This window comes from Penicillium cosmopolitanum, assembly GCF_028827165.1.
Source record: "Penicillium cosmopolitanum strain IBT 29677 chromosome Unknown utg000006l:49.0-5199605.0:1.0-5204138.0, whole genome shotgun sequence".
Lineage (NCBI taxonomy): Eukaryota > Fungi > Ascomycota > Eurotiomycetes > Eurotiales > Aspergillaceae > Penicillium > Penicillium cosmopolitanum.
In genome coordinates, this window is record NW_026622676.1 from 4349281 (window position 1) to 4366209 (window position 16929).

The 16929-nt window shown below is 51.7% G+C and overlaps 4 protein-coding genes across 4 annotated transcripts; 2 read left to right on the forward strand and 2 right to left on the reverse strand.

Moving 5' to 3' along the window:
* Positions 1-576: 576 nt before the first annotated feature.
* N7509_006157 (uncharacterized protein) lies at positions 577-1315 on the forward strand (the record flags this gene model as incomplete). The annotated part of the gene is made up of 2 exons (XM_056630794.1): positions 577-697; positions 900-1315. 2 exons carry the CDS (start codon positions 577-579, stop codon positions 1313-1315), a joined length of 537 nt encoding a protein of 178 aa, XP_056490096.1.
* Positions 1316-1455: 140 nt separating this feature from the next.
* N7509_006158 (FluC/FEX family fluoride channel) lies at positions 1456-2767 on the reverse strand (the record flags this gene model as incomplete). The annotated part of the gene is made up of 2 exons (XM_056630795.1): positions 1456-2558; positions 2650-2767. The coding sequence occupies 2 exons, from the start codon at positions 2765-2767 to the stop codon at positions 1456-1458; spliced, it is 1221 nt and encodes a 406-aa protein (XP_056490097.1).
* Positions 2768-3363: 596 nt separating this feature from the next.
* Positions 3364-4260, forward strand: N7509_006159 (uracil phosphoribosyltransferase; the record flags this gene model as incomplete). The annotated part of the gene is made up of 3 exons (XM_056630796.1): positions 3364-3540; positions 3613-3712; positions 3824-4260. 3 exons carry the CDS (start codon positions 3364-3366, stop codon positions 4258-4260), a joined length of 714 nt encoding a protein of 237 aa, XP_056490098.1.
* Positions 4261-5150: 890 nt separating this feature from the next.
* On the reverse strand, positions 5151-7657 carry N7509_006160 (C2H2-type zinc finger protein; the record flags this gene model as incomplete). Its single annotated transcript, XM_056630797.1, has 3 exons — positions 5151-5282; positions 5347-7412; positions 7522-7657. The coding sequence occupies 3 exons, from the start codon at positions 7655-7657 to the stop codon at positions 5151-5153; spliced, it is 2334 nt and encodes a 777-aa protein (XP_056490099.1).
* Positions 7658-16929: the final 9272 nt, after the last annotated feature.

A 16929-nucleotide genomic window follows, 5' to 3' on the forward strand; every position in this document is an offset into this window, starting at 1 on the left:
TCATATCGAACTGACCGGAAATGAATGTGGCGTATATTGGTCTACATTTCAAGGCATATTTCTTAAACTATTGACGCCTCCCAAGCCACCCACCTGTCAGTGGGCACCAACCTCGTTCTTTGTCACGGCGAACGGCTGCGGCTGGCGCACCTCGTTGTTTATTCCAACCCACTTCATACTACCGTATCTTTAAATTACTACTAGTAGTACCTATCGAGTCCCATAGTAAGTCGAACCAAATTATCAGATACCTCAGCCACTGTAAGACACAGCAAAGCATTTGCACCGTCCCTCTTACGTTAAACCAGCACACCGCTGACGCCCATCAGCCCAGGCCAAGTCCAAACGGGTGCAGAAGTACCTAAACCGCCCCCAACCTTTAGCCTTTAACGCCCGGCTTTGGGCTCTCCACTTCTCCGCAGTCAGATTACGTCTGACGTCTTTGCAGGAGAGTGAATCGGAAATCTGACACTTCTACACCTATCCTTAATTGCAGCAAGAGAGTCTCTACCTAACTCTGCTCCATAAACAGCGAGGTCAAGTTCTACAAGTTTGTTCCCGATTCCGAGTTTCTCCATGGCGATCGAATACCCGCCTTCAACGCCCATGTCCTCGCTGGGCCGCGAGTTAGGCATTATGTTTGCATTTATTGGGGCTGGTTTGGTGACGATGGCCATTTACACATTCGCTTGGAAGGGTATGTATTAGATCAAGAGCACCTTGAGTATTGCCTCTTATGGTAGACATCCATTCTGCTACTTTCCATACCCCCCCGCCCCCATCTAGTTATACACACAGTATACAATCTACCACCACCTATGTTGTACATACACATACCCCTGGCTGTTCCCAAATCCCACCCCATTTGATCACGCCCGGGCTAACAAAATATCATGAAGTCGTCCAACGTAAAAACCTCGCTCAGGATCTCGACCGTCGCAAAGCTTTCCACAGTCGTACAGCGCCCGCGGCAGATACCCGACTCCTTGGGAGCCCGACGGCAGTCTCCCATGGGCGAAGCGAGCGAATTGCGGAGAAAATGTTGGATCGGTATGCTATTCCTACGGATCGGGCTGAGTTGCCGGTTCATGGGATGGAGATGGGACTGAGGAGTTCTGGTCAGGGCCAGGGTCAAGGTCACGGCTGGATGAATGGGAATGGGAATGGGAATGGTCACGGTGGTGAAGGGTTTGATTTTGGATTCGGGGCTGGGTCCGGGTCTGGAGCTGGGTCAGGTACCTCTGGCCCAGGGGTTGTGGGGGAGAGATCTTCTGTGATTGATGAAATTGATAGGCCTGATATTCCAGGACTCTAGGCAGGAGGAGGAATGTTGGCTCAGTTGCCTGATCATGGAAATGAGTATATCATGGCAGCATCTATCATAATTAGGGTATCGATCTAGATATATTGTACATTGAGTTGGACGAGGATATCACTTCATCACATCACATCACATCATCCACAAACCGCCTCAGCAAACCCACGCGTCCAAAGCAACGATCCCATAATAACAATCAAAAACCCAAGCGCAACAACCACACTCGTAATCCCATACATATATGCATACCGCCTCTTCGACAACCCATTCAGCTCCGCAACCCACGTACTAACCGTCGTAGCACTCCCACAGAACCCATCCATGACACCCTGCAAAACCTGACACCCCGTCAAAGCAGCCGGAACCACAGCACCAAGCCCACTAACATGCTGAAGATCATAGCAAAGCCCCTCAATAACCGTGCCAAAGATATTAGTCGTAAACGTCCCCAACGGGAATGCAGGGATCCGAGCATTCAAATGCAACGACAAGTAGAATCGCAATAAACAGCCCACCGGCGCAAAAACACAAGCAAACACCGCACGACCACGCCACGTCTCGACACCACCGCTCCCTCGATCCGGCGGCCAGATAGCCATAAATACGGCTCCGAGCCAACAGCCCCAGCCCAGGACGACGACTACGCGATCTAGTACGCGCCGCGTCAGTTTGAAGGGCACTGTTGGTGTGAATCGCACTAGTGCGAGGGCAAGGTGTGCGCCGAAGATTAAGGCTGATAGACTCAGCGAGACGGTTATGAGTATAACCGCGACCAGCGCCATGAAACTATATCCGCCGTTGCGGGATGCGATGGCGTCGCCGGCGGCCGATAGGGAGGGGTCCGGGAGAGCATTTGCCAGGGCGAGAAAGACATCGCGAATAAAAGATGAGAAGGAGGTGAAGCAACCGCAGAAGCCAGTTGTGAGGCCGATGTAGAGCGGGATGGTTTTCTTGACGGCTTTGTGGTTTTTGTTCTGCTCGGCTGCTTCGGTGCTGTCCTTGGGCGGTGGTGAGGGTTTGCGACCCCATTCTTCGCGGAAGAGGTTGCGATCTTCGGCTAGGAAGCCCATTATTAGACTGCCGCCTACATTTGCCCAGAGGACGCCTGTCACGACTGGCGCGCCGGTGTAGAATGTTAAGGCTTGTAGGCCGAGGCGGGCGAGGGTGCCGAATATAGAGAAGAAGACGAGGTAGGAGAGTGTGTAGAGGTGGGTTGCGTGTGGGGAGAGGAGGCTTGGAGCTGGAGAGGGTGTGCGCGCGGTTTCGTCTTTAACCTCGGTCGTTGCCTCTGCTGTCGCACCGGCGTGCCATTGTTGACGCTGGGAGGAGACGGGCTCGACGGGTTGTGGGCAGGTTGTTTCTGTTAAAAGGGGGGTCGGCGCTGTCTTGGTGGCCCAGATTCAGCTCGAGGGGAGCTGATGGGTCGGTGGGACTGGCCTTGGAAGGCATGGCGTCTGCCAGGAGGAGATGGTGAAGTTGAAGATATTGAGGTTAAGGTCGGCCGGGAAAAAGTGGGTAGTGGATTCGCGGTGGAGCTGGAGCTGATAAGCTGGTAGGATCGCCGATAGCATTCCTCCACTGTCACATCGAGCCTGGCTCGGCTGGAGCTCTGTGCTTGGGGATGGCGTGGACTGGAGGGGTTTTGCTTTTTAACAACGGATCTGGGGATGGTTGGATCCATGGTTGGGGATAACATTGGAGATATCCCCATGATGGGAGGGCATATGTCCCCTATCGTGGATGTTTGGCATTCAAACAAGACAGTGACATCCTGGGATGACATATGAGATAATAGACAGATCCAAAGGACCTTCAGCCTAAACCCCAGAGGTCAACCCTTGAGTATTAGGGATAGTGAGCCATACCGCAAGGTAGGATCCGATCCTGCAAGAGGGGAAGCTTGGGAAGTCCGTCACACCGCAGATAAGAGACAACCCCTCCTTCCCTTCCCATAGCCACCTCCCATCTTTATACTTCCCCCCAGTCCCCCACCCCTCATCCTCTATTGCCCATTCTTCTCCTCTCCTCTTTCCAACCCATTCACCATGCCGCTACCCTCCAATGTTCATATCTCTTCCCACCCTTGCCTCCAGGCAAAGCTGTCCCAGCTACGCTCGCAGAGCACCTCTCCCCGCGAGACGAGGGATCTAGTCAAAGAGATTGCCTCCATTCTCGGCGTTGAGGCCTTTGCAAATGGACTAAAGCTTACCAAGACTGGAACGGTAAGATCAAGACCAAGCAAAGCAGGTATTAAAGAGAGGGAGGAGAGCTATGCTGATGCTTTGCTACTACAGGACCGCACACCGCTGGGAGTCGAGTACGAAACACAGGGCATCGACCCAGCAGACCTGGCACTGGTGCCCATTCTCCGTTCAGGATTGGGCATGGTTGATGGTCAGTTTACCTCGACTAGCTACTAGCTACCAGCTTCCAGCTACTCAACATCCACAACCCCCCTCTCCCCTTACACGCCAAATAGAAAGCTTACATTGTTCTCCCTCACAGCCTTAAACGACCTCCTCCCCACCGCAGTCCCAATCTACCACCTCGGCCTCTTCCGCGAGAAACTCACCCTCCAACCCGTAGAATACTACAACAACCTCCCCTTCCACCGATCAGAGCTCTCCCCCGCCTCGCCCGCTTCTCTCGATCCCACGACCAACACTGCCGCCTCCACTCTCGCCGTCCTGCTAGATCCCATCATTGCCACGGGTGCTACAGCAGAAGCAGCTATCCAGTTGCTGCGGGAATGGGGTGTTAAGAAGGTTATTATGTTGAGTGTGCTCGGCTCGGAAGATGGCGTGAAACGGGCGGCGGAGGTGTGGAAGGATGGTGTCGAGGTTTGGGTTGGTGCCGTTGATGAGAAGTGTAATGAGAAGGGAATGATTGTGCCTGGTGTGGGAGATATTGGAGACCGGCTGTTTGTGGCAATTGGGAAATAGAAAGGTTTCTTCCAATGTTGGTATTACAAGTATATTGAATTCTTTAAATGAGAGTATGCCATATAAGTACGGACAACACAGTAGTCGCCATGCATTAAGATTCAGTACTTCAAGTTTCTTCCAAGGTTCACTTTACAATAATTTTACACCTTTGGGCAACTACAACTACGACTACGGACTGAAGGTGAAAATTTCCCCGCCAAATGTGTATTCATCGATTACGTATATAGTACATTGAAATAGGCATCAAAACATGTGCAGGTGAAATCAAGCGCGAACAAATGCTGAGCGGAGACATGAAAAGAACAAAAATAAGCAAGCTTGGCGAGGCGGGGAGAAAGCAGACAACACGTGCAATTAAACATCAAATACAGCGACCGAGGCAGCCTCGGCCACAAGAATCAGAATCAAGTCAGGCAATATCAACGCGGGAACAAAAGATCAAAATAAGAAGAGGAAGAAAGAAGAAAAAAGCAACGGAAAAAATATCAAAAGGTATCAAGAGATCAAAGCAAACGGACGAGGGGGCACAAATTAGGGGCTAAAAGTGAAACGAGAAAACTCCATCGAGTGCGAGAGGAACACACAGGACCAGCCGGGTGTCGAACGAGAAACACAAAAAGCAAAGCACCGCACCGGACTCCCTGATGTAAAAGGTCAGGGTAAAAAAAAGAGAAGATGCAACCCAAAATAGCATGAAAAGTCAGGAATCGCCCAGAGGCTCCTCGACGGAACCAAAAACACCCCGCCTTACCCCTTGACGTGTCCATTCCTGATTTCCCAATGTGTCCCAATGAAAGCGTCCGAAAATGAGAGTAAGAAAGCCCGAAAAAAACAGGATGAATGCGTTAAGACAAAAGAAATGTCGATCAAAAATTCTGGCGCAAAATTCAGTACGCGGTACCAACGCTGGCGAGCGACTTGGTAGGCACTGCGTGAATCGGTTGGTCTTTGCCGACACGAAGAGAGTCCTCATAGCCGACCAAGGCTTGGGAGTGCAGCTTGAATGACTCGCCCATCAACTTGGTGATTCTAATATGATTGTTAGTAAAGATTCAGCATAGAATAATTGGTGAAGAAACTTACCCCCCAGACAACCACGCCGTCAAGGATGTTACCCCAAACACGGGCGACGGTGGAGCTGAGTTTGCCAAACGCGTCGATGGCATCATCGTCAAACAGATTGCGGACCTTGTTGTAAATAGCCATCTCAGCCTCAGTCGCCGGCTCGTCGTCATGTTCCAGGCGGTAGAGCCAGAGACTCAGGATGACCATCAGGTCCAGGCCACACAGAGGGTGCTCGACACTCCAGTTAGTGGCGGAGGTTTTGGCAACCCAGTTGATGCCTTGAAGAGCGGCAATTTCAATGCACTCGAAGCATTGCTGAACAACCTTGTTCATCTCTTGAGAGCGCTTGACCTTCTCGCGGGCAACGGTCATGGCAGCGGCGACCTCGTAGGACGAGTGGTAACGCATGGCCTCCTGGATGGACTTCAGGTCAACTTCCAGGCGGGCGCGAGTGTTACGGTAGACGGCCATTGAGTTAAAGATCAAGGGGTGGCCCTTCTGAGGAGTGCTAAGCGGGACAACAATGGTCTCCGACTCGCACACCTCGAGGGAGCTCTCCCAAGTCTCCAGAGCGAGACGCAGCTTATATTCAGTGACGACGTCTTGCAGCGCCTCAAAGCTGCGCTTGTGGTTCCAAACCTGCAAGAACAGAGCGTTGATCAGAACGCGAGTCGCGAAAGCGCTGTAGCGAGTTTGTTCACCCTGGAAGAGGAAGTCGTGGGCCTCGCGGACAGTGAGAGTGCCGCTGGCCACACCGCGGCGCCATGAATCCTCGTCGGATGGATCAAGGTTCCAAAGGGACTCAGACGAAGGCAGCTCGAGGTTGTCGAACTCGTCGAAGCTCATTGCGGGAGTGTGGTTGAAGGTCAAGGTGAGCATGCCAAAGAAGATGTAGACTGCGAAATAGGTGCGACGGCAAGACTCATCCTCGATCCACTCCTCGCGAGAGGGCTGAATTCCCTGGCGAGCCTCAGTGCGAACCTTCAGCTGATAACGGTTACCAGCAACCATGTTGGCCAGGAGACTCTTGATGGAGCAAGTCCACTCGAGACCCTTGGGGTCACCGCTCCAGCTCTCGAAGACCATATTGAGCAGACTACCTTGCATCAACCACAGAGGACATTTGCGGGAATCAAAGTTCTCCTTGTGTTGCAGGAACTGGTTGACGAGGACCTTGGAGCCAACGTGCAGCATGAAAGCATGTTCACGCTCAAAGGTGTACAGAGCGCCAATGGAGAGAACGGACAACAGGAGCGGGGCTGGGGCAGTAGTTGGGTTGAAAGACTGCTGGTGAAGGAAGGGCAGATGAGGGTGGTACAGGTTGAAGTAGGTGGAGAGGTACCGGTTCAATGCAACTGTACCTGGCAGCTGGAATGTCTCGGGCAGAGCACCGAGGGTGTCAGCGCTTTGAACACGCTCAACAACCATGTTCCGCTCCATCTCGTCAGCAATTTGAGGAGCCCGGGGGAGGGTCAAGGCCTGGCTAGGACCGGGTGAACGACGGTAGTTAACAGGGCTCACAGGACCGGTCATAGAGGGATACGGGGAAAGGGCATTCGGGGTGGAGTGGCCAGACATGGGCATCGAGTTGGAAAGGAGGACGTCTCCGACGGGGCCATGGCGGTCGACGAGGGTGGGCATCGAGCCAGTATCCGTGGGGGAAGTGAGCGTATCCCAAGGCATCTGGGGCAAGGTCGCGTTGCCGGAAAGGTAAGGCTCGAAAGAGCCACGACCCGGGGAAAGGGATTCGGATCGCTCGGACACCTGTTGCTGCTGCGTCGTCGTCGCCGCTGCTGCAGCCTTATGTTGGAAATCTGTCATCAACATGGCTGCAGTTTCAAGGTCGACCATACCATCACTGCTTGCCTCAATCTGTTCCAACGTCGCCGGATCAATGGTGATCGAAGGCTTGGAAGGTCCCGATGAAGAGGACTTCTGGACCCCTCCACCGCGTCTGCGCCCCTCTGCAACGAGGGGGATTCCACCATCTTTGGCGTGAACGGTACGATCATGACGGAGGAGAAGATCACGGCGAACAAAGGTGCTCCGACATTTTAAGCATTTGAAGGGCCGTTCTTTTGTGTCTGTATGGTGGGTTAGCGAGGGAGATGAAAGAGGAGGATGGGATGAAAGAGAGGAAGAGAGGGGGGAAGGGATCTCTCGAGAAAGAGGATGAAGAGCTTCACGACTTACGGGATCGCTCGTGTCTGCTTCTGTGTTCACTGCGGCTGAAGGCGCGGTTGCAAAATTGGCACTTGTACTTCTTCTCCGGCGCGGAGGTTTTCTTGGCCGGCGAGTTGCTGGCTGTCCCGGGAGCTGAGGGAGCCATTTGTGTGAAAATCGAACTGAATCGTCTCAAGCGAGAATCGAAAAAGTCGACGGGTGTATTGTCCCCTGGGTGATCTCGCACCGGTTCTGTAGGCGTGTCGAAGACAGGAGTTCGTTGGGATGCCTGATCATTCCTTGGGTGGGGGAACTGTGGGAATCGAGGTCGCAAAAGGGAAGTGATCCAGCCACGGATACAATAAATCAATAAAAAGGAAGCGCTCTGAAAAGAAAGGCGGATGAGCGTTGAAACACCGCGGATAGAGGGGGGGGAGGTTGAAGAAGAGGGGGAGGTGGGATGAGGAAGGAAAGAGAGGGGGTGAGGAGAAAAGGAATTTGGGCTGGGAGGGAACGGGGGGGCACACAGCGGAAGGAGGGGACCAACTGGCGGCGGGCAAGTAGCAAGTTAGCAAGTACGAGTAGCAACTAGGCAAGTACGACTTGGTCAGTGCTGGGGTCCAGGGAGGGGTGTGGTGTGTCGGCCGTGGGCCTAACCATCGCTTACGGAGGTTACGGAGAGGGGGGGGGCGACCAACTCTCGGCCCAGATACATCATCCGAGTGCTGCACAAAGAGGGGGGCTGGGGTCCTTCACCTGCGGCCACGCACTTCCCGTTCCTTCTTCCACCGGAACGGGCGCATTCGCCTTGCCCCCCCTTTTACCATACAGAATCGACACGTCGTAATGGTTTATTAGATTTACTCCCGATCCAAGAGGGGATCCACATGGCTTCAAAACTGGACACTGAACTTCTCTGGACGGAGTACATACCCATCATTTCGGTTCAGCCGAGCGTTGGGTCGCTCTAGAAGATCCTCTGATCGACCAAAATATACGGAGTATGGAAATACATCGATGCATCCTACCCCTCCAACTGGTACATCTTTCATCGTCATAATATGCCCCGTGTCTATCCATATAGACCATACTCTGTACATGTTCTATTGACTGGTCGAAATCAGATTCCCCCTATCAACTACTACTCCATGTGTTCCATCCGAAGATTGACCTGTGGTAGATGAAACATCTCTCAAAAGAAATAATAAATCAAAAAAAGGTTGGAAATAAATTCCCCAAAAAATGAAATTTTTGGAAATAAAATAAATTTAAAATAAAAAGCAATATCAAAGTGGGAGCTGTGAGGGCTGGTGGGCCATGCAGAGGGGCCCCTCGCTCGCAGATGGTCGCCCTTTGTTTATTGCAGGGGAAAATGTGTGGGAAATGTGTGGCTGGCCAGGCATGTGAGGCGATTTAGTGTGCGATCGTGGCAGCCAATGTACCAAAGTACCAAAGTACCGAGTTCTCTGCGAGATGCCATCATGGACGAGTACCTACAGGTATACGGAGTACTCTGTACAGACTCGTACTCCGTAGAGTCTCCGAGTCTTCCATTAACCCACCATTACTCCTACGAGCATCCCCTAAGTACTTCGTACTCCGTATGTATTTCTATCTCCAATATAACGTAGGACTCCATTCTTGTGCATTCGTCCATCTCCTCTGTATATATGCACCTATCTACTGATCTTCTGATCTTTATCTTGTATAACCCCGCCTCATCCGCGGCGTGTACCGTGGTTCACCCCTCCGTCAAAACCCCCTCCGTCACTTGCGATCGGCACGCCAGATTGGCTCTATCGCGTAGTTGCACAGTTCCGACTGCAAGACAAAATGGCAAGCAGCCGGGTTGGGAATGAACAGGGATGTAATTTCCCTAGCATATTTTCTGATAGCCCTCGTTCGCCGCGAACCCCGCTACAATACTTTGAATATTTGAATATTTGAATATTTGAATAATTGGATAATTGAATAATGGACCCGGAGCCCCTCTCGTAAAAGATGATTCCCATGCTAAGACCGACTGGGTTGAATATTGGGATGGTATTCTGGGAACCTTAGGGCCTCCCTTGGGGGCAAGGTCTCGATCGGCTCCGCCGCAAATCCTGGCGATTCCCCCGACGCCGTCGCAGTAGTTGCAGCTGGCTTTAGTCGATCAATCCACCCCTCTAATCCGGGAACATCAAGTGGGATGGATGGGGGGCAAGGACCGCCAGATATTGGATGTTTCCAGGGTCAAGTCAGGGATCACCGGCTGTCTGACGGGGAACGCCACCCTAGCTACCGTCGTCTCAGCCCTCCCCTGACAGATCACTCTCTCTTCCCCCCGGGTGGAAATCTACCGTACATTATGTATCTCGGGGCGCCCCGCTATGTGGCGGTTCGAGCTGTGCCACGCTTGCGTGGGTGAATGGATTTCATGCACATATCACAAGTGGCTCAAAGAAAGTGCGAAACTAAGAGGGATGTGCGTTGTGCGACCGGGGAGGGGGGTGGATGGGATGGCCATTGTCCGTGCTACGTAGTGAGTCCTCGAGACATCAGCTGCTGGACCGCAGGACGATCTGCATGGGCGACACGCGAATCGGGAGGGTGGGTTGAATAACATCACCTGATTCAAGATGTTCCTCTTTTGCGAGAGGGGGACCCAGTGGGAAGCCAAAAAAGAAAGCAGAAAAAAGAAAAAAGGAAAAAGAAGAAAGACATCCGCATCTGCCTATTTCCTTTGCTGTCGGCTCTTCCCACAGAAACCTTGTCGGAGATGGGTCCACCCGTTTGTCGCGTCGTGAGTTGTCACTGTCACGTACACCGCAGAAACGGCCTTCGGCAGGGCCGTGTCTTGACTTTTTCGCGATTTCCCGGATCCGTGGGGCACTGCATCATTGGCGAAGATCGAAAGACGCGGAGGACCGACGCGGTTACTTGGGGAACGCGTCTGGCGACTGTCCACTGTGGCGCCCGTACAGAGGGGGGGGCCACGGCACAGCATGGATGATCCCTCGAGACATCCAATTTACGAGATCAAAATTGCATCTGTCGAATTCTTTGGCCTTGTCCGCTCCCTTTTTTCCGTTCAACTCACATTCAAAATGCCATACATACAACCTAGCTGTGTACTTGCCTAGCATAATGCGTACAGAGAAACTCGATGTATAGGTCCTTCCTCGCATATCCAATCACATATCAAATGTATACTCCCGGATTGCCCCTTGTTTGCTCTGAAGCCAATCCCGCCACACGCTCAATTCGCCAACTCCCGCGGACCGCCGGATGATCATCGATTGCCTCAATCTTCCATTCGATCCATTGGATGTACCTGGAGAGCGGTCAGCCGGGGAACTTGTGCTTTTCAGGGCAAAGGAAATCCAGGCTTTCAAGCGCAGGATGAGCCCGATCCACTTCCCGATGCAGCGGACCGACCCAGTTCAACGTTCTCGACCCAAGCAGGAACCACCGCTCCATGACGACGCGGTGCATCGGTTCAGCGGTGACTTGACCGCCCTGGTACCTTTGTCCCTCTCTAGGGCTAATTGCTACTTAAACAGGTATGGCGGAGTGGGCTTCTTGATTCCTTGCCGTGATGTGCGCTGGAGCTCCCACTAGCTATTATCCTCGATCCACACCATTCCCAATCCCTTCAATGGGGGGAGGAGAGGGGGTGAACTAACCATTCGGGTCTCATTCCATTCCATCCCGGCGGTCAATGGAACAAGAGCCCCAGCAGGATTACTCAATTAGACACACACGCATCAAAAGACATTGGATAAATAAAAAAGAAGGTTCAAGCGGCCCAATAATGGATCTGCGAAAGGGATCGAAATCGACCCAGTTGCGAATCAAATCTCTACCTCGCCCTACTCCACCCCTCCTCCAATGCCATTGCTGGAATTCAGGAACCTCTTCCCCGGCACCGGCCCCTGAGCTAATGGCCGATGCCCACCAGCAGCCGGGCCTTGGCTGGGGCGCTATCCCCCCAACAACTCCTTAGCTTCACACCCCCACGGCCATCTAGACGGTCTGGAAGCTCAAGCGGTTTCGTCGAGATGTCGGTGAGGAATTGTCTTCGGTTAGGCTTCATTCTTCACCGCTTCGTTATCTTGAATCAAGAAACAGAGACTACAGACGGAGCAGCACTATCGCTCCTGCGACAGTCCCCACCAGATGACTACATGTTACCGGAAGTTTGTGTGATTTCGCAGAAAGGAAAGTGTATTTGCACACGTTCACGATTGACGGCTCCATTGTGCGCGCTATCTCAATACAGTTTCGCTAAGAACTGGGGAGGGGCCTTCGAGGTCCTTCCAGCTCCCTGGTCGAGAAGGACCTCCGATGGAAGGGTGGAGGACGACTCCACAGAAGATTTGAGTGTGGTGGGTTTTCATTACCCAAAGCATACGGGGCATCTACTCCGTATACGCAGGTATGTACGATATAATGTCCTTTCCTTACTGTACATACCTGCCTACTTGGTCAATATCTCTCCGTTGGCCTGAGACAGGTTCATCAGTCGCACGGGACAGGTCGTGGACGCGCCGTAGAGTGGACATGGAAAATGGAACTCACACTGACCCCCGCCGGCGTCAATTGATGGAATGGATACGAAATACTCCGTACTCCGTACAGGAGGCAGAGTATGTGCGAATATAGTCAGTGCAATTGAGACAATTGCGATGATCAAGATCTACTATTCAGCAATGATAGTCTCTTAGACCATCAGAGTCAATGGCTATGCGATCGGCTGGATCGTGGAAGGGGCATCCGGGGGAAATCCCGGTCCATGGTACACTCCCGCGTCTTAGATCTGGCTTTCTCTCTCACGTTCAGACCGCATTGAGAAAGCATCTTTCAAGGCTGGTCTGCATATGCATCGCATCTGCGGTCCGTGGAATTATCTTGCCCTTTACTCCGGCAGCCTCTTCCGTGGGCTTTTGATGCAGGGGATCAGCCCTGCCCTACCTTACCCTTCTATGTACTACTCCGTACTCCGTACTTACGTATACATGTATCTTAATGGTGGGTGGCCCATTCGCAAATAATAATTGGTCTCAAGAAGAGCACAAAAATGGATATCGACCTGCGCCCGTGCGCGGAAGTCCTTCCGCCGAATTTTCTCGAAAAGGTGGAACACCTCCTGAAAGTGTAGTGGTACTTCGTACGTTGTGAAGGGGGTGTGGGGGAGGGACAGAAAAAGGAATGGGAAGGGAAGAAACGGAGAACTCGGAAAACTTTCTCCTCCTTCAAGGTTCAACGTCTGACGCGCCCATCGTCGAGAGTTACAAGGCTAGCAGTAATTGCTCATGCCAAAAGGCTTGCGAGTGGAGAGTCTGGAGCCTGGGTGGGTGAGTGGGTGAGTGGGCTAGTGGGTTGGCGAGGGGTCTGACTTTACGAACTGACGACTGCCCCTCGCTAAGATATGTAGCTGGCGAGCTAGGTATTCCTCCATAAAGTCATTGGCCTCGGTCGTCATGAAACCAGAACAGAAAAAAGGGGGCTGGGTGATCAGGATCATCGAACACCCGACGCTTTGGATACAGGGGCCGACTGGCCTTCACTATTGGACGAAGGGGGCACCGAGCGGCAGGATTTGTCTCCGCTGCAGGAAATCCGTCCGGTTGGGTGAGCGCCCGTTGATGTTGCCCACAGGGAGGTTCCTGCGACATCCGTAATGTCCGGTCCTGCAAGGCACAGGGACGGGTGGCAAATGATAATTGACCCCGTCCAGTCGTGCTTGAGTTCTGACCCTGAAGCCCTGAAGCCCTGAAGCCTCCGGGGAGGTGAGACCCGACTCCTGGCCAGATTTACTTCAGTGCAGTTGTTGCTTTTCCTGTCGTTTGACGGAGTGTATTAATTCAAGTTCTATGTTAGAGATATATCAAGCAATGTAGATTCAATGTTCCCTTTATAAAGAGTAATCTCTACTCGTAGAGAAACTTAGATCCACCGATTTGGTATTGCTTTTTTTCGAAGCATCTTATCATGCTACATAGATACTAGTATCATCAAGTAGGAGTTTGGGACATTAACCTAGAATCGCAATTTACGTCTCTTTCTATTCAAGTTTGATGTTTTTTTTTAAAAAAAAAAATTGGTTTGTATCTCAATGATTCTGATCTGCAATGTCTCGTTGCTTGCCTAGTATGTATTCCCCAATAATTCAAATTCAATCAATTTGTGACTTCCAAGGTTTGATGTCATTCAACTTGAAGTTTGATACTACTAGGATGACCATTTGGGCCTATGGGTCGATGGTATATACTATGTAGAAATTTGAGCTATGGATACAGACTCGGAGGCCTATGTCGTTTCGGGTAGTCTACGTTCATGTTGATATTGAGTTTATTGCAACATCGTTGTCTCGAACTTTCACTGTGAGTCCTGCCAGTAAAGACCTGTCCGATTGACGTACTATATATATAAACCTATGTAGAGCATGTCTAGTAGTACTATCTAAACCTTGGAACGAGCACTTCAAGTTCAAGTTAACTTCCGAGCTTGAACATCCCATTAACACTATTAATTTCTCCCTCCCCTGAAAGGCCAAAGCCCTCTTTTATGGATTCTCCAGTGTTTCCAATGTTGTTGACGAACATGTTAAAGTCCGATGCGCAACACGCAACGTGCAACGGTCCAAACCCACTTTTCGTCGGGATCCGCCTCAAGTTTGAGGCTGGAACATCACAACAAGCAAGGTACGCGCTCGTCAGATGGATTCACTATCGAACCATGGTTCGAACCGAACCATCACCGTGCCCAAATTATTGTTTCGAGTGACATCCGAGTCTTTGCCGGCCTAGCCCAGCCATTTTCACGTGGCATTCTACCGGCAGGTGTTTGACCCCGCAGCTCCGATGTGATGATCCCCTTCGATCTACAGGTACTATCACCGTCCGTGCCAGAATAAAAAACAATGGTCATGATACTAGGCTGATCCTAGAACATGGACAATCCATGGTTGTTCCTCATTTTTCCGCGGACGTACGAGTAGGCGAACCCCTCCCAAGCCATGGGGGGAATGCTGACCACGAGGCGAAACGGCCCGATACGGCGGATGTTTCCTAACTGCCGGGTCAACGAATGGGATTCGGCGTCCATAGCCAACGACTTTGCATCAATTGACTGGGATCAGAGTCATGAGTTATATTGCTTCAGCATTGATAGAACCTACATAGTTGTAGCTCGAGAAAACCGGAGTACCCCCCTGTTGGAGAAGAATTGGAGTAAAAGGTCGTATCACTTCCCAGCGAGGGAAATCCCGCGAACTCAATTCTCAATTCTAGAACCCGTACTACTTTCCAAGGACTTTGCCCGAAACTCAGATTGAACGATTAGCGCCAATATACGCGTAGAGGTAGGATTTCGATGCTTTGATACCGTAACGAGACCTGTATTTCGCCATACGATGGCGTTGAGCCGCGTGGTACATGCATTCTTGAAGAACGTGTATATACAATGACGACAATGGACTTGCACTATCTTGGTGAACATTGTCGCGAAATGAGTCCAAAACTTGAATAATTCTTAGCACGGCGCACAGCATGGCTGACTTTGATCCGACATTGGCCTGATTACCACGTCGCATCAGTACTTGCAAAGTCGACCAGGATTCGAAGCACGAGCCCCGGCCTGTTGCATGCGGGCATATTACTCGGCAGCGTGACGGTTCATGAGAGCTCCTAGGCATTGGGAGCATGGCTACCCATGCTAGCACATGTCTATCCATGCTTTCTCAACGTCAGCAGAGTCCAGGTCCCCAGGTACGCGCCCGGTCGTCCCGCATGGTTTAATTTATTTTCGATGCAGTCAGCACGTTTCCCAGTTGACATCGATCCCCGAGCTTGAGCGGGGGGCCATGCAAGCCACAGCAGATTTAATTAACGGCGTAACCTTCTAGAATCGTTCTGGAGCCGGTTGGGAGTCCCAATATTTTATGTTGGTGGCTTGTGAATAAATGAAACTCAACACAGCACGCGTGTGCTTAAGGATCTCATCCCGATCAAGTTCAATCAACTCTGGGTGTTGTGACGATATTATCCGACAGTGTGAAGATTACTATGGTTCAACCCTAAATAAGCAACAGACTGGGGCACCAATCTGCAGTCATATTTCTCCGCGATGGATGTTATCTTGGTAGTTTGGTTGGATATGTATTGTTCCGGGAGATGCAAGTTAGCCACGGAGCAAGCAGGTCGACCAAGGGTCCACGACATTGTATCGGGCTAGCCAGTCAATTAATTGACCTGATAGCAATTGAATTGAATTGACGGAACCTGGACCTGTGATCTGCCGTCCGGATCCATTGAGTGCTTCTTGAATGTATTGGTATTTTGGCTTTGTGGGCTTGGATAATTGGGTGTCCCTTACGGGGGGGGGGGAGTGAGGCGACAAAGCCGGGATTGACCATGAGGAACAACAATGGGTTAAAAAACAGCATCACACGTACAACTCAAAACACGAATCTACACTTTCCTGGCCCCATTGGACCGTTGCGGTGGAAAACCGATGTTGAAAGTTCGCGGCCGCGGTGTCCACTGCAAGTGTCAAATCAGGACGAGCCGCGGCCGGTCCACATGGGCGCACTTTTCACGAAACGAAACCCGGCGTAACAACAGGCGTGCTGTTCTGGAATTGAAAGGCCTTTGGGGCAACGATTGTCGTTTTTCTCCAGTGGATACATAGTGGCCAAAAGACGAGGAATGGATTTATGGATCCTTGCCAGTCTGACATCCCCCCACGCCTATACGATGTAATTGGGGGGATGTGACGGTGACTGGAGCCCATAAGCAGCCGGGGCGAGGGGCGGCCAAGGATCAATATGGGCATCAAAGACAAACCGGCAATAAAAAGCAATCAGCATGAGGCGGGTTTTACCCCTTAGGGCTCTTTTGCCTCGAACCCACTGCGCGAACGTGCCGTGGTTGATCCAAGGGCCTCTCGGATCGATGGCGTCCTCCGCTATGGAGCCCGGGTGCTCAGACGTCTGGTAACACTGGCAAAACCGCGCGTGTGTGTGTACGAGTATACTATTTAGATAGTCGGGGGTAGGTTGGTGGATCACGATGGACTCTGCTGTGCGGGTCAGTTGGGATGAGTTGGGATGAGTTGGGATCAGTTGATGATTGCAGGGGGAGTTGGAGATAGGGCCCTGCCCAAGATGGAAAGTGAGATACAATAGCAGGGGTGCAAAGAGAGTTTGTAGAGAATCGTTAGGATGTAGTACTCTGTACCTGTTCAGTCAGTATCTCATGCAGTAAAACAGGAGAGCCGCGTCGGGGCCCCTTCCAAGGTGGTCACTGGTGGAGGCACTGCGGTAAATACGGTACTATGTGTACCATGTGTACCAGATGTGCATGTGTACCATCTATACGGCGTACCCGTACCATAAAGTAATCCGTGGTTGGGAAGTCCTGGAACCACCTGGACGGACTAGGCGCCTTATCC